At 35.7% G+C, this 22,154-nt stretch overlaps 1 protein-coding gene across 1 annotated transcript in view; it reads left to right on the forward strand.

Moving 5' to 3' along the window:
* Window positions 1–224: 224 nt before the first annotated feature.
* The window catches only part of LOC111046701 (probable G-protein coupled receptor Mth-like 1), a 92,030-nt gene continuing 70,100 nt past the window's right edge, over window positions 225–22,154 (forward strand). Inside the window, 3 exon segments of the mRNA XM_022332315.2 lie at window positions 225–748; window positions 7,593–8,166; window positions 8,168–8,225. Of these exon segments, the coding sequence (XP_022188007.2) occupies window positions 306–748; window positions 7,593–8,166; window positions 8,168–8,225 (1,075 nt within the window). The 5' untranslated portion in view covers window positions 225–305.

Genomic DNA, 22,154 nt, shown 5'->3' on the forward strand with positions numbered 1-22,154 from the left:
TATCATACAGATAAGGCAACTCGAAAAGCACGACCGTTCGCTCTGAAAGCTATAGCAACACCAAGTGAGGACTGCAAGTTCTCTTTTTCAAATTTACCGGCTATTGCTATAGTTTTGCAGCTAACCAATAGGTAGCGCTGCGGTAGTCGTATCATAATTTGCAACAGAACATCTCTTGTATCATAGGAGTTTCCTGCCAGTGTTCACTTTGTATCCAATGAGTTTCCTTCAAGCGTCCACCAAATAGACGGTTCCTCGATGGACGAAGACTGACCAAAACAAAACAGAAACCAGTTGACGCCGGCATGTTTCCGAAGAATGTGATGTGGGCTGTTATGCGCCCATACACGAAAAGACGCCGATTTTTGGATTCGCGGTTTCAAATTCTAATATTTCTAGTGACTATTTACGTGTTAGGACTAGCCGTTAGCAGTCCTAGTAATGCAGTTGAGAACAGTATTATTTCTTCGGACGGATTGTTTCCCTCAAAAGTGGAAGTGTTTAGATGTTGTAAAAGTGATGAAGTTCTGTCCGAAGACCGGCAGTGCTTGAAAGGTTCTGTTCCCAATTGGGTGCCCAATGTTTTCTCGCCCTATTCTCATGGTTTTATCCAAGACCATGCTCAAATCGGTCACATGTTTACGTTTTTGGAGGCTACCAGACCGTCCTGTGCTAGTGAACTATTTCATGTGCCCTTCCAATCACATGGACCAATCAACAATGTTGTCTTTGATAACGGATCCTTATGGTGAGTACAAGAGTGTTTTATGTAATAATTATTATACAATAGAATTATAGTAGCCTACCCTATGAATTTAATACAAATTATAACTACTATTTTCGGTGATCACACCATCGTCAGGTTATAAAATAATCTACAATTCTATTCTATAAATAAAAGAAAGTAGCACTGAATTCATACATTTTTAATTATACGATTGAAATCATCCGTTAATTTTTTTATTCCATTTTTAAGTCACAAAACCTTTGATGGCCTTGAATTCTTTGATTAAAAAAATAAAAAACCAGAAACTTATAAGATTGTTTTATTCTATGATGACTAAACCATACAGTAAAGTAGAAGCTGTGACAGCTGACGGGAGGCCTGCAAAACGCTGGAAGATTGGATCCAAAGATGTTGTTGATAATTTCGCCCTAAAATTAGAAAAAACAGCATTTTTGCTGATTCGGGGTTGAGATCCTGTTGAAATTGCCGTTTGGATCAGGATGAATTTTGTGTGACATCTGAGTTGAAAATGTACCCGGTACCGAACAGATCTGCTAAAGGGCTGAATGATAACCCCTAACCAGCATCCAGATCTTGACCTTGACATCTATTAACTACCGTACTGTATTTTCTTGCAAGCATGTTAGAACATGCATCTATTTGGGACTACGGCGCCGCTCCACTCCTCTCCAAGGCAGGAATCCAAACTTTCTGACTTATTGTATTCTCATTTCAGTGCTTCCCAAGTTACTTAGGTGATCCTACTCAGATTTTTTTGAAATCAATATAGAATACATAAATATTCTACGTCGATGTAGTACCTATTTTACTTGTCAAATAAAAGTCCAGACGGAATTAATTGCAATTGGCGCCTGTAAAACAAACACAATTTAGTTAATTAGGTACTGAAAAGTTAGCTTACAATTCGTCCTTCCCATATTTCACTTTCCACTTTCAATTCGCATATATTGTATTAATTGTTTTCCATATTCTACTTGCCACAATCTGTTTCAGCTCAAAAAAGGTCAGAACTGTTTGACTAACAACCTTTCGGGGATCTTTAGAATACGTTGGGGGAAAGCGTTTATTGTAATTAGGGGGGATGTGAACCCTCTATAATGCTCCAGAGGGGGGGACATTGAATTAAATTATAAATTTAATAGAATCCTGGATACGCTACTTACTAGACCTCTTATTGAACATAAGATAGTTGATTTCATGCTTATAATATTATGATGAAGATTTAATAGAGATGTTATAATTTTCTGCTAATTATGTAACCGAACCTTCTTGTGGGGGTGACAGTAATGGGTTATAAACATCCGGAAGCACGCTAGCAAATAAATCAGGAAGAGGAAACCTCACAAGTTTTTCGAAGACCCCTTTCCAAGACCCTAAGTTTTTTAGACCCTAGAGGTTTTTTAAAGACCCTATAATTTTAACTTAGTTTTTTAACCCTCGTTCAATACACCACTATTCCTCGAGGCCCAATCTCTAGTTCTAGCTGTAATATCGAACGTTCGCTCTTTGATGTGAATCGAGTTTTTTTTATAAAACTATTATATTTTAATAAATACATAAAATATATTATACATACATAAATATTTTTATTCTGTCTTAATATTTATATTATTCAATATTTGCCTTATTTTAGCTGAATCCTTTTTCCATAACATCATATCGGGGAGTCTGTTCTTACCATGATACAAGAATGATACCAGAAATATATGAAGGCTTACTTACTAAATATATAATTTAAATAATATTCTGTACGGTACTACTTGGCGTCAAATCTGCAAGTCCGTAGAAACTAATAATATTCCAATATTATTGTTATAATATTGCATCATTAGCTACAAATTGTCATCACATTATTTCACGGTACTAATAAATATTATTGCATTGGGTTTTCACGGGCATTTTGAGCGAAAGTGAATTCTAGATATGAAATTGTTGTCTTTTTAAATAGGTCATGTTTATACATTCCATCGGTAGTGAAGAGCTAACAAGCCGGGAGTGCAATTCGTAATGTAATTATTGTCTTTGACAGGAGTGTGTAATTACTATTTATAGTTTCATTTTGCAACATGACGTGATGAGTCGTTTTCCGGAATTCCAAGATCAGTCTGCAATATTGTCTGTCACGCAATCTGCTGGGCTATAAACTTCAATATTTATTTGTTATATAATCTCTGACACAGTTCCTACATTGTAAATGATTATCTTTATCATATTTACAACGTAAAAACACAATATACTTTATATTATGTCATGTCGTATTCATATTGACAAAGTCATAAATGTAATACAGTAGGCTACATTCATTCATCGTCTACTCTTATCTTGCCTTTGTGACTAGCAAGTTGAGACCACCACCCCTATATGACTCATATTTTTCTTATCATGACCATAGACGAAATAATTACTTATCTTCCTAACATGTTGTGTTATTCTTATCACTTTGATCATTTGTGTTAGCCTCTCTTATATTTTCGCATCACATCTTCCAAAGATTAGATAGGTTCCGTAATGTTTTTCAGAGTTCGGAATTTATGTTTGTAATTCTTCTTTTGAAAAAGTCCAATAATAGTCTAATAAATAAATAATACGCTCAATGAGGTTATTCCAAGTTAATCAGAAATCGTATTTTAAATAGTTATATTTATTCATTAAAATATTATTCTAAATTAGCCTATATACCTACTTTACCATATTATTATTCCAACTATTATACTCAGATACATTATTACATAAATAAGTTAGATGAGCTGAATTAAGAAAGTTTTCAATCATTTTAGAGCAAACGCAAATTATCGTAAGTTCTGCTTATTCTTAGATTAAATTTAACGTGTGTCACATTTTGAAACTTTGATTATTCCATACTTATGAGAATCCACGACCATAGACAAAAGGTACCATTGAATTATTCGTTGTGATACGAGTACGCTTAAATAAAACCACATTAAATTGTTGACATTTTTGAAATTGAACCACATAAAATTTTTTGAACCACATAAAATTTTTGGCATTCGAAATTGACTATTTATCATCTATCTAATGATGTCTGGATTGTAAGTAGCTTTTGGAAGCTCTTGCAATAGAGATAGTAGTATAATTTTGTTTTGAATTACGTAAACGGAAACTGTAATGAACAATATTATTGCTGAGCATCTATTCTCCCAAATAGATATTCAAGTAGTATAGTATGAACTATACTATGACTGCAGGAAGAACTGTATACAAATATCACCTATTAGTTATGCCTATATTCATTTTAGGCGTGGCTTATCATTTATGTTGTAGAAACCTGTCATTCCTTTTGTCCAGTATCCATCCGCTAACAACTTTCACTTTTATACCAGAGAATGGAATATTTTGTTTCAAAAGTCAATTGTGTCTGACCTTGAACGGGAGAAAGCTAAAATGTTTTTGTTCTTCCAGGTTGTAGAATTTTTTCAATGTTTATGTTTAATTGACAACAATAGTACCGATGGTGCGATGGAACACTCAATAAATCTCCCAATAAAGTCTAATTGCTATTTTGATGGAAAAATTTTCTGAGGCCTAATGAGTGATGCATTAATTGTTGAAGGCATCAGTTTTAGAATACAGGATTTCACTTGTATGAATGTTCTCAAATGCACTGGTGATTCATGAAATATTGATAAATAATGAAATTGTATCTTCCATTTGCTTGTGGTCATCCATTTCATTCACATTGTTCCGTGAACCTTATATTAGGAACTTGGAGTTTGTCATTAGCTTGTAACTAAACCAGGTCTCGATTTATCAACAATATCACTGATAACTATGCATATATTATCAGAAGATTGCAATCAGCTCTATAACTTGGACTTTCAACTATAATTAAAATTAGTTCAAACATTTTCAACTTCTTCGAAAACACCAATGAAGTTGATTTCTGTGTCTTATTCAGTACGGTTAGAAATCATTCATGAAGAAATGAATGGCATAATTCAAAGTTCATGAATTTTAACCTGTGACCTTACAGAATATATTGAATGCTTGAATAGTAAATGGATAGAATTCAGGAATGAGAGGATTTTATTCAATCAAAAAGGATTAGATTTTAAATGAAAAAGGATTATATTTTCAATCAAAAAGGATTATATTTTCAATCAGAAGGATTATATTTTCAATCAAAAAGGATTATATTTTCAATCGAAGAGGATTCTATATTCTTCGAAACAATACAACACCATAGGGGCTTTGGTGAGAGGGTTTAAATCTTGTTTATTTATTTAGCATCTTTTCATAAAGGATGGGAGCTACCTTTGTCCTTGATATTTCTATATAATTTGTACATAACCATAAGATAGAACATTATTTTAGAATTGAAAAGAAAACTTAAGAATAAAATCTTCATAAATGATCATGATCTAGATTAATATAATAGAGCTATAACTTCAACAGTAGCTTTGAATATCTTGAAGTTGTACTGAAGTAGAAGTAGGAGATGATCTACCTGCAATCATATAAAATCAATTAATTTTTAAATATTTTATATTTTATTTATTTTTCTCAATTTTTATAGTGCTACTACGCTACTTGATAGTTTTATAGTGTAATGTTGAAGAAAATAAAAGGGTACTAGTGATTCTATACAATAAATTCAATAATGAGTTAGTTTTGAATAAATATATTTCATGGAGTGATGGAGTGAAGTTAAATACGAGTTTATAGGTACCTTATACCTTCTTCTTCATCCATTACCCGCCCTTGTGGGATAAATGGCGTAATTTCACAATTAAGAGTAAAATAACAAAAAGAAAAAAGTTCCAGGGAAATTCACGATACGTAGACTTCATCAAATACTCATGACGAATCACAACCAGAGATTGTAGAATGTAATGTAATGTAATATACACTCTATACTCTCTGATCACAACACAATATAAGAGAAACAGCAACAAACATTAGCCCAAACCTGTATTTACTCTTAGTACATTTCGTTCCATTGTTTAGAAGTTTCGACGACGTCTTCGAGTACCACCTACTAGGCCTATGCTTAGTCACGGCCCATGCCCTATTTGGCCGGTGTATAGGGCCCACACCCTTCTTCGAGGAAGTTGTATGACCAAAAAGTAAACCAAACAACTGTCTGCTATCATAAACCGGTTGAACCAGTGTCTAACTTATAGCACTGTATCCATCTGCTATCATTGGCTATTAGACGTGGATAAAACAAACGCTGCACTGAGTCAAAACATTATTTGGATTTCAATTTGTTGAGACGTGAGACCTGAGAAAGCAGAAGAGTATGCCACTGTATTTCCAATTGAATATATCGGTCATAGTTTCCTGTTTTATTTCCAGTTCAGGTGAATTCTCTCATCTTTCAACTGGTTGGATTGGAAGTCGCATTCTACTTATCCAGTATTTCTACTCCTGACCTGCATCTAGCTTTATCTACTTGATTCTCCAGTATCATTGCGTTCAGCGGTCTGTTCTTTCGAGTTGATGTGGATTGTATAAAATTATAGGTTCTATTACTATGTATATTGTAATATACATACTTTACTATTATAGTACTTTATATACAATATAATACTTTCATATTGGTTGAAACGCATTTTACTCGTTACCATCAAGGGACTCTAGTACTCAGAATCAATTTAATTTCAAATCCAAATGAATAATAGAATGTTGATAAAAGATAGTTGCTTGGAAAGTAGATAGCTCATCGTCTCTCCAAAACAATTTCTTATATGGGTAAATTCTTTATTTTTGAACACCTATATCTGTCAAAAATAAGAACTTTTCTTTCTTATAAGAATTATGACAAACGCACACAGCAGCAGATAAGCGTATCACAGTGAAAAATTTGAACGTCTGCATGCATACGTGAGCAGACATAATATTGGAGAGAGACGGGCGTTGCAAAATTCGATCACCCTGGGAAGGATTTTTTCTCCATCTGTCTGCTGCTGTGGGTGTAGGCCTGTATTTTATCTACACTTTTTCATGTCAAACTTCTATTTACCATATATTTTATATGAGAATATTTATGAACATTTGATCGATTGACTTGGTGGTATCGAAAAGATAATTTGAGATCCATGCGACTGCGAATCCCGTTGTAGGGTGACCACTTTGAGAGTCGATCTCCTCTACATACCAATTATAAGTTCAAAAGTTGCTTTTCGGTTGCTCGTAACCCACCTAAACATGTGGGTCCACTCATCTCTCATCATTATCACTTCATTGTCAACTACTATCCTAACAACAAGCTTGAAGCTCATGTGGTCATCATCCTCAACGGGAAAGAAATACGATGATACCCTACATATAGCAATTTATTTATACATTTCACAAAATACACAGATCGGGAGAGAAAATTCAAGATTACCTCGTACTATATCTCTCTCAATTTCTATGTCAAATAGTCATATGAATGACATACAGTATTTGAATCAGAACACAATAAAATTATCAAGTAGGTTATCCTTTTATTTCATCACACCACAACTACTTTCAACTCTTCAAGAGCCATTTATAAGTTGCATATCTTTTCAAGTTATATTTTATTGTGTTTTAATAATTCAAGTAAATTAAGAAATGAGTAGGCTATTTGAGTTTTAATAATTCCAGTAAAACAAAAAATGATTATGCTATTTGAGTTTTAATAATTCCAGTAAACCAAAATATGAGTAGGCTATTTGAGTTTTATTGAGTATTAAAATTGAAAAATAAAACTGTTACAAAACTTAATTGTACAGACTTGTTTTCAAAACAATTGTCACACAATTCTTCTCTGTAAGCTTTGTTTACAAAATGATTGTCACATATTAGGTACTGTATATTTTTCTCTGTATACTAATTTATGGATATGATGTTTTTGCAGGGTGCAGGACTTCGACAAGCACCTGTTCCGTCCGGGGGATTACTGCGTGGATCCGGGTGGCTGCCTAGTGTGCCGGGGTCCGCTACCGGAGCCGTCCGGGGCACGCAAGTGCTGCGGCCCGGAAGCGGCCTACCGGGCGTCGGAACAACGCTGCGTCCAGTCGGATCGTGTGTGGTCGCTGGGCGACAGTCGGATCGGATTCCCCGTCTGTCCGGAACCCGGTTACGCGGTCGCGGGACGCTTAGGGATCTCACACATCCTAGATAACTCCTCGGGGTCAGTGTTGGGACCTGACGGGGTACCGTTGGAACGGTTCTGTCTGGAGTTCCTAGACGAGAAACCCGAGGACGGTACCGTAGTCTTGACGTGTCCGACGTCCGGACGACATCCCGCCCGCTGGAACCGGCACGACGGCGACCTGAGGTTCACGCTCTACCCCGTCGGACTGTTTCTGTCAGTGTTTTTTCTGACGGTCACCCTCATCGCCTCCTGTCTACTACCGAGCACCTATCATCTGCTGCACTGGCGGTGTCAGACCAACCATGTCGCATGTCTGCTAGTTGGCGATCTGCTGTTTGGCTGTCGTTCAGATGTCCGGCAGCGCCTTGGATGGACCCGCTTGTGCTTCTATTGGTGAGTCAATTCAAATCAAATTCAATTCATCTGCAATGAAATTATAATCAAGTAGACAAAATGCAGTGAAGTATAAATAAATGCATGATCATATTTTGTTTAAATATAATAATCAAAATATAATGTTAAATACGGAATAATAATCTACAACACTATGCAATTATTATAAATTCATTTATCTTTACAATAAAACACAGAACGGAAGAGAAAACCTAAGAATACCTTGTACTATTTCTCTCCCAAATTCAGATATCACTAAAAAAGTATAAAATAAGATGTCTTTAAGGTTTTCACTTTCACAAAATTTTCAGTCCAAAAATATTAAGACATAAATTGTAAATTATTTTATCCACTCAAAATATTTTCTAACATATAGAAGGACAAGTTTACAGGTGAATAATACTAATATAGAAGAAGGAACTAGTAATAGCCTCCTCGTTTAAGCTCCTCCCCAGCAGTGAAATGTAATGAATTCCACATTTCTCAATCAAAATAGTAAGTGTATTTAAATATTAACTTTGAAACAAATTGTCTCGACTCCAACAGAGTTTATAATACTCTCCTATGCTCGTGTAATGTCAGAATCATCCATTTTTAGTGTATTTGGTTCAGTCTATTGTATATTGATCTGTGACGTTATCAATGAAAAACTAGACATAGTTTGTTCCAGCTACCTTGTGTAACATCTTTAAAAAAATGACAAAACTGTGTTTTCCCATTAATTTCTATCACTTCAGCTACTTTTCCAAGTGAATGAAGCTTAAACATTTCAATAATCTCAAACTGAAACGGATCTTAAACATTACAACAATCACCAACTGTTATGATCTTTTCCCAGTGCTTTCTGTAGAATGCCTTTCAAACTTTAATGGTTTTGTGTAAAAGTACCTCTTGACAAAGACCCATTTGCAGTTGGTTCAATCTTCTGTTTATTGCGTGATTAGCCAATCCTTCGGAGATTCGTTCTGTCTTTTCACTCTCTACCCAGGAACGCTACCAACTACCATTTCATGCCAGTTGAAAGCAAAGCGACTTGCAGTCAGTCGGCTGTAGGATTGGCTGCTCTATCAGTCAGCTGATCAGTCAGCCAGAAATGATTGGATCAGTAAATCTAAATGGTTCGAGTTGACTTGTTTTTCTTGGCATTCCTTGATGACTTGGCCATTCAAGGCTAGATTCACACGGTGCCAGTGCTTGCATGACTAGTGACTGATTGTTCAAGTGTATGGCACCTTTCACGTTGGACAAATGAGAAAATTTACGAGCTAACTCTTTAAGTCTTGAATGTTGATTGTAGAACTAGATGTTAGTTCAAGGAATCCAGATTTCAATTTTCATATCCACAATTTCATTCCTGTTGAATGTATTACGAAATATTCATTCGAACTCAGTATTATCCTATATTATAGGATACTGTAGTTAAAGAAGGGAGTTGCATTCAAGGAATCATATAAATTTTGCCATCTACTATACCACTACTCCTCAGCTCTAACAGGTCTTTACAACCCTTGGCCTCCCTCACATAGCCTCTCCATCTGTTTCGATCCCCGGCCTGCCTCCTCCAGTTACGAACTCCAAGCGTCCTTAGATCGCGTTCCACATCATCCGTCCACCTATTTCTTGGTCGACATTTTCTTCTTCTGTTATATATTTTCTCCTTCCATATAAATTTCACCACTCTTCCATCTCCCATTCTCAACATGTGTCCCATCCATCTTATTCTGTCAGCTTTTATCGACCGCACAATGTCTTCATTGTTTAAGAATTCCTCTATTTCAAAATTTTTTCTTCCTCTCCAGAGACCATTCTCAAAAACAGGGCCCAAGATTCTTCTCACCACCTTTCTTTCAAAAACTCTCAGTCTTTGCATATCTCCAGCAGTAAGCACCCATGTTTCCGATCCGTAACACACCACAGGCTTCACCAATGCTTTGTATAATTGCAATTTTGTAGCTCTTGACAGCATTCGAGATTTGAATAACTTGATACAAGCATAGTATGCCCTGTTTCCCGCCATGATTCTGTTGTTTGTCATCTACTATAGTAAAGTAAATTCATATGGCTTTTGTTTGTGGGGAATAATCCCGAGGTGCCACCTCGCCTGAATATATAATTTTAAGTCGTCAATGGGCCTCACGACTGTCATACTTCAGCCGATACCAACAGTTCAACGTGCCCATCCGATAACACGAAAGTGACTTGGTTAAAAACTTTTGGTCATAAGTGGGTTTGTACCCGTGATCTCTAGGCTGCTACGCAAGCACTCTATCCACTAGACCATGGATTACTCTTCTAATCTACGATTTTCATTCCTCTTGAATGCGTTTTAAAATCAGTATCATCCTATACAGAATGCAGTACCAGTTATAGAAGGAAGTTACATGATTCTTGGAAATTCACTTAAAAAGGTGTGATCTCTGTCGCGATTTGTTGATGAGGTTGCTGAAATTGAAAATTTTGTTTACAATTTAGCAACTGTTAAAGATCCGATTTCAAAACAAAACGCCAACGACAGTGCTGTATTCCGTTCTCACCTTGATTTCATGATACTGTTGTACGCTTTTGCAGTGTTAAATTGGAGCCAATTATTTATCAATCTTCAATAATTGTGAATCCAATATGGAATTACATTCTTGAAATACTCCTAGCAATATTGTTTGGTGAAATCAAATAAAACTGTTAATCTCAATTTCTGATGAAGTTGTGTATGTTTCATAGGAATTAATTGAGAAAAAATATGAGTTATTTGATCGGTTACTAGTAGTTCTGTGAACAGTAGACCTCACGCAGTATTGATTGAAACTATTGAAATACCTTATGGAAATACAGCATTTGACTGGCTTCTCCACACATCTGTGTAATCACTTGTCAGCTGATTTATGATGAATAATTCTATAGTCTGATTTTTACTCTAATATTGGCGTATGAAGGAGGCTCCTTTTTCCTTTTATATTATCCTTGAAATGCAAAATTTCCAAAAACCTTGTATATACGTCGACGCGCAATTAAAAAAGAAACATACCTGTCAAATTTCATGAAAATCTATCACCGCGTTTCGCCGTAAATGCGCAACATATAAACATTTAAACATTTAACATTGAGAGAAATACCAAACCGTCGACTTGAATCTTTGACCTCACTTCGCTCGGTCAAAAATACTATTATAAAAAGGTAGATGATCTCTCCAAAGTTTTTTCGTATGAAGCCCGGACCACACTTATCATGCAGCTTTCCGATCCCATTCCGATCCGATCAGTGGTTGACAACGGCTTGGTGTGATGCATGCCACACAACTCAACAACAGTCATGGTTTCACTGGATTGTCTATTACCTGGGTCGCACTTCATACAGCAACAATTTAATCTGAATTTCCTTGTTTCACATTGTAAACATAGACTTTATTGCAGTCTGTGAAATGTAGATCGAATTGAATCTGAAATTACTAGCCGAAGTTAATTGCAGGGGGGCTTCTCCTATCTCCCTCCACTGTCAGCATTGATTGAATAGGAAGCTTTGATGTTACGTGCATCGAGAGTGCTGACATTTTAAAGTGAATCTCACTGTATGTTCCATGATTTGCATCGTATGCATGCATAGCATAGCATGATTGTTGCGTGCAGTAATTGGCCCAATTAGGCGTCGGTACACAATCTAGTGGAAATGGAATTTTGTTCTTTGCAGTTGCGGCCCATTGTTGAATTGAAGCGTGGGATTGTTGGCATGCATTTCTATTACAAATGTTGCGCTTTCGCTGTCTTTCGGGTGACCTGGTGAACAGTGGAGAGTGAACATGTAGGTCCTCATCGTTTTCATGCAGCAGTTTCCGTTCTCCTCATAAACAAAGACACAATTGGGTTTCTAGTCTGTTTCGTTGGTTATTGTTGTCTAGCAACATTGAAACAGTAATTGTTGGGTGTTTTATGTCAAATAATGTAGACTTTCCAACTTGTGCTAAAAATGTTTCAGTTGTTGTTTCTTTTATGACAAATGTAGCCTTTCCCAAGTTGTGCTCAAAATGTACTGCATGGACTATTTTCTATGCTGGAACTTTTAAAGCATTAGCTGTTGCTTGTTTGACAATACATTGTAGACTTGCTTTCTGTTGAATATAACTTTCTCAACTTGTGCTCAAAATGTTTTTTCCCAAGTTGACAATATTTTAGGCTTGTTTTCTGTTGAATTAACCTTCTCAACTTGTGCTCAAAATGGTATTTTCCCTAGTTGACAATATTTTAGGCTTGTTTTCTGTTGATTTAACCTTCTCAACTTGTGCTCAAAATGGACTTTTTTCCATGTTGGAATTTCCATTCCTTGAAAAAGAATAGTATAAATTATTATGCTTGAAGTTTCAAGTAACTGGTTATTAACAGTGACCATGTACAATATTGTAGACGTGTACTATAAGGTATTTTTCCCTAGTTGACAATATTTTAGGCTTGTTTTCTGTTGATTTAACCTTCTCAACTTGTGCTCAAAATGGACTTTTTTCCATGTTGGAATTTCCATTCCTTGAAAAAGAATAGTATAAATTATTATGCTTGAAGTTTCAAGTAACTGGTTATTAACAGTGACCATGTACAATATTGTAGACGTGTACTAGTACAAGCTTGTTTAATGTAGTTGCTGGCTCTAGTTGGACATCTTTGCTCTGAATAGAACAATTCTAGAGAATAGAAGAGTGCTTGAGTATTGAACAAAATATCGTGGAGGAGGATATTGGTGTTGCCAAATTCAAATTATGCGAAATTTCAATCTTTTCATGCAAGACCACATGTCTGGATATATTCTGTTTGACAACACAGTCGATGCAGAGCTATCAATTGTCAAACCCTATATAGACGTTTTATTGATAATAATCAAATTATCGTAGATAAAACTCTTGAAACAAATACAAGGGAACTTCATAAGTCAGTTGAAGCAAAATTTCACATTCTCAATTTCAAGATCAAATATTTGGAAAGATTTTTTATGTAGTTATTTATTTTATTATATTTTTTATTTTCCCTTGTATTGATTGACTGGTCTATTCAGCCTTTCATATCTATCTTATCAGATTCAAATTTTGTATACTGCTTGAAAAATTACTGCAAAATACTATCTAATGAATAAAAGAACAGATACACCACACCCCAATTTAATAACTAGTTTCAAAACTTACCTTGTACAAGCAGTGTAATTCAACTATCTTTTCTAGAATATTTATCAGTTCACTTGGTGTAAATGTTCTGTACAAACAATTACAGGTAGCAATTTAACAGTAAATCTTCTCTGTAGCCGTAAAAATTAACTGTTCCTAGCAGAGCATTATAACTGCCAAAAGGCGAGGAAAAGTCAACAAGGTAATTTGGTGTTATAGTAGATGAGCGTAAATTAGCCAACAAACTGCTAACGGTTTAACACCGAGAAATGCAACGGACTTGGCCCATAATTAATATGCAGCTTCTCTCATTGTTGTCGACTGCACATTTTCCCAACGAGTTCAATGGCTCGCTTTTGCAGATGAACGATATTGTGAACAATGCGGAAGTTGAGCAGTATTGTGGTGATTTGGGTTGCGTGAATTTCTGCAAGAAATGAACTAGTTTCCATTGAGGTTTTATTCATTTTTCATGTGAGGAAGTGTAATTTATATGAGACTTCTATGATCACATCTCATCATCTTCATCCTTCCTATAATCTACGCAAAAAACGTTGTGCTTATGAGAGCATCATCAGTTCCTCCGCAGTAAAAATTTATGGGAGTTATGATTTATTCATTTCAATTTATGAAAACTACTTTGATGTCGTTGAATCTACTGATTTTTTAAAAGAAATCGAGATACTTTGTTTCACCATTATCAATTTCTAGTAGGCCTAAACTCTATTTATCGGAGTGCCTTGATGCTCTTGGAACATGTACTTCTAGGTATCTTGAGGGCCGGTTTCCGAGCTCGGGATTTAGCTAAATCCTAGACTTAAAACAGCTAGAGTCAGAAAATTGGCTTTCCGAAACGGGGCATAGTCGTAGTCATAGTCACATTCACGTTTAAATTAAATTTCGAATAACTAGAAAATTGAACACAAAACAAAATAGAGAGAAAATAGTGTAAAGTTTCAGCTATTTTGAATTATTTAGGAATGTTTAATTCCTTCATGGAAAAACGTTTCTAATTGTAGAAATGAGAAAATGAAGATTATTTTGCTGCGATTATTTACTGCGACTACGCCCCGTTTCGGAATGCCAATTTTCTGACTCCAGCTGTTTAAAGTCTAAAACTTAGCTATACTTCATGCAAATCTTCTTCAGACTTGGAGGAATTTGCGGCGCAGAGAAATGGAGGGAGATCAGCCAATTGCAGTGATGGATTGAGTCATAGGTGGAAGAAGCGTAGTTGTCAATTTGTCGAATAGAGTCAGTCGAGTCTGTGATTGCAGATAGGAAACTTCCTAGGTTTAAGATGAGCGCTTGAATACTCCCTGGAAATTAGAGAACGCTAGCCGGCAAACAACGGCAACATATCCGCCGTTGTATCCCTGCCGCTGTATGCCTTCTCTGCTGCGCATGTCCATCCCAAGTCCGAAGTTAATTTGAACAAAGTATAAATCCCAAGCTCGGAAGCCGGCCCTAAAGGTTTAAACATAACATTTATGTAATGCTCTCTATTACCTTTGTAAACTATTCATATTCCTAAAAATATTTTTGCCCTGAGTTTAGGGGATGTACTGAGCAAGGTAGGTTGGTAGGTAGGTAGGTATGGGTTGTATGGGTGTTCACATTACTTCCTGGTACCTCTTATCAACAGGAGAATTTAATCTTAATAGAGCGGTAATTTTAGTCATTTACTCATTGTAAAATAAGAATATCATCAATAGAATATAAAATAATTGTATCATCTTGAACTTTGAAACGGTTGACACTGAATTCCAGGAGATGGGGACCAAAAGACAGTGGAATCAACTTCCTATCCATTGATACAAAACAAGTAGCACCTGTGAAGGATGTCATTCAATTAACAATAATTAATAACAGGGAACAAAAGAAGAAGGTCGTCTAGATGTGAACCAGCCTTTGCCTTTGTTGCCTTTCACTCTGCATGAATGCCTCTGTTTTTTGTCTCTGTTTATTCATACCATATAGCGGTAGTGTCACCTTTGAGATCCATTCACCATTCACGGAAGCGTAGATAGGAAAATCAAATATTTAATCACGGGATTAGAATAAGTATTCTGTTTTCTCTGGTTCTACAATGTAGTAGACGAGTGTAAAATATGCACTCTTTATTTCTATACAATGTTTCTCCAGTGATTGGTTAGGTTAGGTAGCTCTGTGGGTGTTTACATTATTACTTCCTGGTGCCTCTTATTAATTTAGTAGAGCTATTTTCAAGGCTCTTTCAAACGGGAGACACGGTGATTCTCCATGGTAATTGTAGCCTCTTCAAGTTAGTGACGTTTTGTTGAGGTTGATGCCCACAAAAGCCCTGAGCTTGTGCCTATGGGTTTTATCAATGGAAGGGATGATTCACTTATTCATTCTTTATTCTTTTATAATAATTAGTCGGATTGTTGAATAAATTAATAATCCCTCTCACTAATGAAACCCAAAGGAATTGTGAATCAACCATCAGTTTTATAAGGATGATTCCAAACTACCAGTGATTTTACAGCTCATTAATATATGTTGGAAAAAGTGGCATAATAGAAGACATACTTCATTCGGCTCTTATCTCTATATGTGTAATAAGATGGCTTTGCCTTTGGAGACACTTCATTCCTTATTTATTTCTATATCATTTTCGTTCTTTTTTTATCGATTTCTTCCATTTTCTATTCTTTCTTTCTTTTCTTTAGAGACGCCTCCTCTAACTGGCGTCTGTTCCTTGGCTAGATTTATTATTTTCATATTTTTCCAATAGAATCAATCATGGAGAACAATTAGTACTACGAAAAATATTTCCATGGTGTTTCATTCTTATTTTCTTCATTTTAATGATTTTTTACCATGAGTATTATAAATGTTTTCATGTTAAATCTTTATAAAATTTCTACATCTTAGGTTATCAATTTTTTTTAATTTGTGTACATAATAATGTGGTTTTCATGAACTTCTAATGACTCGCTAGATGTATCTTTATTAGAATTTTTTATTTTGGCATAAAATCTTAAACAATAGCAAAATTAGTGGCATCCCGACACATATTCATATATAGTGGGGGCCGGCCACATTTTCTTGGATCAGCAAATAATCAACGAATGTATTAATACTTTGTAAATAATTGTAGCTTATATGCGTTTTGTAATCATGTCTATAATTTGAATAAACTCCTCTGGTCGTGCTGTACCCTCGACCAGAGACATTATTATTATTTATTATCTTTGTTCATTAATAATTTTTTTAGAATTATTCCATTGAATTTATCTCAAGTTAACTGTATGAGTTCATGACTGTCTATAATTATCTGAACCGAACTTTCCATGCTTCATGTCAGTGGCGTAACGAAGGGGGGGTTTCCAGGTTCCACCCCCCCCCCATATGCCCGAAAAAGAGACCCAAAAGTCAAAGATAATCCTCCTCCCCCTCATCAAAATCCATTAGATTTTGCCCTACATTTTTGGTCAACAACGCCCCCATAACAAAATCCTGGCTAAACTATTGCTTCATGTTTAAAATATTTCAGTGGGTAGCCAAATAATTGATGTTTGAAACTTGAGACCTTGAGATCTTCCCCAGGAAACGAACTATACTATTAAAAACGTACTTTTATTACAGCTCCCTTTATTTTGGCAAATAAACAATGACGACTAAAACTTTATGGCGTTTAGGTAAAATATTGAACTACGTGTATTCAAGGGTACAACATATACTTGTCTTTGATGACTGCAACATCATGTGAGTTGTTCATTACTGTATTGAACATTGTTCATTATACTGTATTGAACTTGTTCATAGCCTATTGTTAGATGTACAAATAATGGTGAACAAGAAAAATGACTGCCAATTATTGTCACGGTGTTGTACTGGATATGATATTCGTTGTTATCGTGACTGCGCAGTCTAGCATGAATCGGCGTAGTCTCACTAATCAAGGCGTAGCAACAATGAGTACATTATTATAAGTAACTTCATGATAGTCATGTATGTTCGGTAGTTATTATGATCAATCATGTTGGTCGTTTATGATGATAGTCAGTTCTGTGGACTTCCACTCTTCGTCTGCTTCTTCATATTTATCTTTCTCCTCCTTTATCTAGTAATCTCACATTTATTCTACTTGCTCTTCTGTATGTTCACCACCTTTCTCCTTCTCCTCTTCCTCTACCTTTTGTTCACCTCTTACACTTTTCTCCTCCTTACTTTCTTCCTCCTCTTTCTACTAGTTTTTCCTTTTTCCTCTCCTCCTCCACGAATTATTCCTCTCCTACTTCTTTGACTTCACCTTCTCCCTCCTTATCCTCCTACAATTTTTTGTCCAACATCACTTTTTCGTCTTCTCCTCCCATTATTCTTCTTATTATGTGATATTTCTTCTCACTCCGCTTCTTCTTTTCTTCAACAACACTTCCAGCTCTCCACTTTTTCTTCGTCGTCGTCGTCTTCTTCTTCTTCTTCTTCTTCGCCTCTTTCTATTCCTTCTACTACTACTCCTCCTCCTCATTTTTCTCACTCTCCTGCTTCTCTTTCTCCTTCTTCCACTCCTGCATCTTCTTCTCCTACTTATTCTTATTGTTCGTTTTCCTTTTCTTCTTCTGCTTCTTCTTCTTCTTCTTCTTCTTCTCATCCTCCTCCTTCTCCTTCTCTTTCACCTCTTCTCCTACTTAAATCATTTTTGTCGTTCTCCGTACTTTGCTATTCCTCCTCGTTTCTATTCACCTTCTCTTTTTCGTCCTTATTCTTCTCCTCAACCTCTTCTACCTCCCCTTGTACTTTTCTTACTTCACTCTTACATTCTTCTCCTTCTTACTTTACTTCCTCCTCGTTCTACTACACTTTCCTTTTCCCCTCTCCTCCCCCACGTTTTCTTCTTCTCCACTTTTTGCTCCTCCACCTCTTCCTTTTTACTTCTTCCTCCTTTATCTATTGCTCTCCTACACTCCTTTTCCGTTATTCTTTTTACTACTCCGCCATTTCTTTTCGTTCTTCTTCATCTTCTCCTTTTCCTCTCACTACTCTCCTTGTTTCTTTTTCTACTCAACCTATTCTTCCTCGCCTCATACTTCCCTTCATCATCTCCTTCTCCCACTCACCTTCTTTCAGCTCTTCTGCTTGTTTTTCTCCTCCTCCTCAGTTTTCCTTCTCCACGGTTTCTCTTCTTCACCCGCCTCTCACATAAAATATGTTTCTACCCACATCTTCAGTTTCGGTTTGTTCAAGTCGGAAATTCGCAACGCTAATTACTGGCCAGATGGCCTGCACTATGAATGAATAAACGAAGCTACTGCTTCTTGAATCATGATATGCAGTAGAAGTCTGGCGAATCTATCTTCAGAGCTCATTCATTCGTGTCTAGAATGGAATCTTCTAGATCGAGATTACTCAATTTTCTAGCTTGAAAATTGAGTGGGGCCGAATCATTTCTATCTGGGATTGTAATACAGTATAGGCCTAAATATTGAATTTGCTTCAATTTACTTGATAAAGTTGAAGTACACTATCAGTTCGTCAAGTTCTCAATTCAAGTTCATTTTGACCATTTCTTGAGATACTGGAGGAAATGGGAAGTCTAAATTTAACCATTCAGTTCGTTTCACGCCATCAAGTTTCGTTGCAGGCTGATAAACAGTCAGGTACACTTATGCACACCACTAGTTAGGGATTAGGTATGTGTTAGGGAGAAAGGTGTTAGGGATTAGTGAGTATGTGTTAGGGAGAAAGGTGTTAGGGATTAGTGAGTATGTGTTACGAAGAAAGGTTAGTTCAGGAGTTAGGTTTTTGCTTTTGAATGACAATATGCTCGTATTATTCAGGATTTGTTTGATAATTTTAAAATTAAGTATGGTTTAATATGATACCTATTTATGATATCATGTTTTCACTGAACTTCCTGAAAGCAACAGGAACTGAAGAATCTCCAGACTAACCGGGATAATTCTTGACGAACTGAAAATTTGACGTCTACCCGGGCTGTTTCTTGACGAACTGAAAATTTGATGTCTACAAGGGTAGATTCTTGATCAACTGAGATCTTGATAAAGTGAATTTCACCCACTAGAAAAATAACAAGTCCTGTTCTTCACTATGTGGAAAAGAAAACGCAGACAACGAACATTTGTTGCAAATGTGTTTTTTTATAAAGTTATAATTGTTATAATGTTAATGTGTTATAATTATTGTTAATAATGTTGTAATAGAACGGCCTTTGTATGTGGGAAGACCGAATGACCGATCATTGAAGAAGCCGGGAGGAATGTCGGTGACTTGTGCAAGAATGGTGTCGTCCTGCCAAGTGCAGTGTAGTGCGGTAGTCCTGTTGTCGCGTTCCTCCGTCTCTTTTTCACATGGAAACCGGCAAAATGTAGGCCAACAACCGATCTTTAGAATGCAATCCGACTGCTGAACAAGGCGTTGTTTTTAGCATTGCTTCGACCACAGATATAGAAACTACAGGATACTTCTCCAAGTTCACAGTATATATTTAAAGCTGGCTGCTTTGACCACAGATATAGAAACTACAGGAAACAACCTCTCTCTGTATGTTTTGTATGTATGTTTTGGTGCTACAAAGTGGAAATAAAATACATTTATCTATCCATCTATCTATGTTTTGTGTGCCTTTTCTGTGCGTTGACCGTGATGGTGACAACATCATATTTAGCCATCCGCTCATGTCACGAGTCACGCCGAATTGTTTTTTATTGTGTTGGTAGTGTAACTGACTATTTTGTAACAATATATAAATGGCAATTAGAATTGGATTGATAGTGTAACTGACTATGTATTTTGTGACAATATACAAATGGGAATTACAATTTACATACTTTGAATGTTTAGTAGTTCTTCACGGTTGCCTTATACTAGAGACAAACTGATACAAGTATCTTCACTCTATACTTGTATACTGAGTTCTGTAAATCTATATAAATAAAAATCGAGCCTCAAATTTTAACATTCAATAACTTTTTTATGTGTGAACCGAATTTGATGAATTGTTTTAGTTGTGTTTTTTATGTTCAGGAGCAGGTTTATGGCCTATCAAATTCATGATCCGACTTCAGGACTCTTTCCTACGGTCCTTCAAAGTTTACATGTAATCCTTATGGGAGAAGATTTTGTCAGCTGGCCACACACAGAAATAAAAATCAGCTGTTATAATCATTGCGTCATACAACAGCCGTTGGTAGATAGTAGACAAGAGTGTGTGCTGCTCCATATCCGCCCATGTATTTCATTCTAAACGCCCCAACTAAAAACAAAGTGACTGTTCTGTGTGTAGCCATCCAGCAGTGCGGCCTCAGATTAAAGACTTACATGCTCTAAATACATTGCTTTGTTTCGAATAATTGTGCTTTCTTTGGTGTTCAGAATTAATTTATTTTCAGTAAATTATTTATTTTGCAGTTGGAAAATTATCTATATAAAATAAAATGCCACATCGCACCTTCTCAGGTGTGCATCCAGCTGAAGTTTGTCATGAGATGCATTCAACTATTTGGCGGTACGAAGTTCGCTGTGCCAGCTAGTATTGTATTAAAAACTGGTAGAACTCAGGTACTATACAGAGTTGGTGAAAATTACGGGAACTGCTTAATATTAATTTTAAAAGGATAGTTATTATTCAACAGTAGGTTTCATTTTCTTGTGATAAGATTCTGATTTATCAACCTTTGATTTGTTACGTTGTTAAATTTTGGCAATAAAGAATTGAATTGAATTGAGGATCCTCTTCGAATTAAACTAACTACTTTCCTGTCGCTTCAAAATTTTTGTCCGCCATATTGAATCCAACTTCATTCTTCAAATGGAAAAGTGGTCATGTAATGCATGATTTCGATAGATAATTAAAAAAAAAATGAATGGCGATAACCGTATATCGATATTTCAAACCGTTAGCATAATATGCTATCTTTTCTATATGTTTTTACTAATGTAATATTATCAGTTGTCCAGATAACATTGTATTTATATAATGTGGAGTCGCTGGGAGTTGCTGGTTTCCTGGTTTGTTGAAGGTTCAACACATTAGACAAGTTACAATCTTGAGAACTTGTGGTTGTGAATGAAACAATGAATTTGGATCAGGTCGAATTTTTACTCTTACAACAGATAGGTAAATAGATAGGAATACAGAGGATAGGATAGATGATAGAATGAATATAGATGATAGGATAGATGGATTCATAAAAGAATAGCACTTTCTTGTATTGAAAATTCAGGGCGCATTTCAAGGCTCTGTTTCTACAAATTCCACTGGAGAAATTTAAAAAGTTTAACAAAAGTGTTACGTGTGGTCCAGCATGATTATCTTGCACTTGTGTAACGGATGCTAATGTGATATTTCTCGATTCAAGCTCTAATGTGAACTCGACTATCTAGTTAATGACATTCTAAAGCTAGAAAATTATTGTTGAGTCCATATTCCAAATTCCAGCCTTTAAATGTCAGAGCTGTAAACGACAGAGAACTCCTAGCATCAAACCTTGCATTTTTGGGAATTTTAAGGTTTTTCTTCCTGAATCTGTTATTCTTATTAATAATCTGTTCATGATAGATTGACTACCTTCAATGATAGACAATAATTGTACTAAATATGAAATTAATTTATTCTTATTAATATTTGTGCTTGTGATAGGCTTGCTACCTGTAATTGATTGTTCCAGGATTCCTTTCAGCCACATAATTGTAAATATTATCATATCATAGTTTATAGAGAAGCCAATAATTATCAATACAAGATGACAGATAAATCTCTTCAACGGAACTAAAACGATTTTTATCCGAAATTATCAAACGTT

Source organism: Nilaparvata lugens, chromosome 10 (genome assembly GCF_014356525.2).
Source record: "Nilaparvata lugens isolate BPH chromosome 10, ASM1435652v1, whole genome shotgun sequence".
Taxonomy (NCBI): Eukaryota; Metazoa; Arthropoda; class Insecta; order Hemiptera; family Delphacidae; genus Nilaparvata; species Nilaparvata lugens.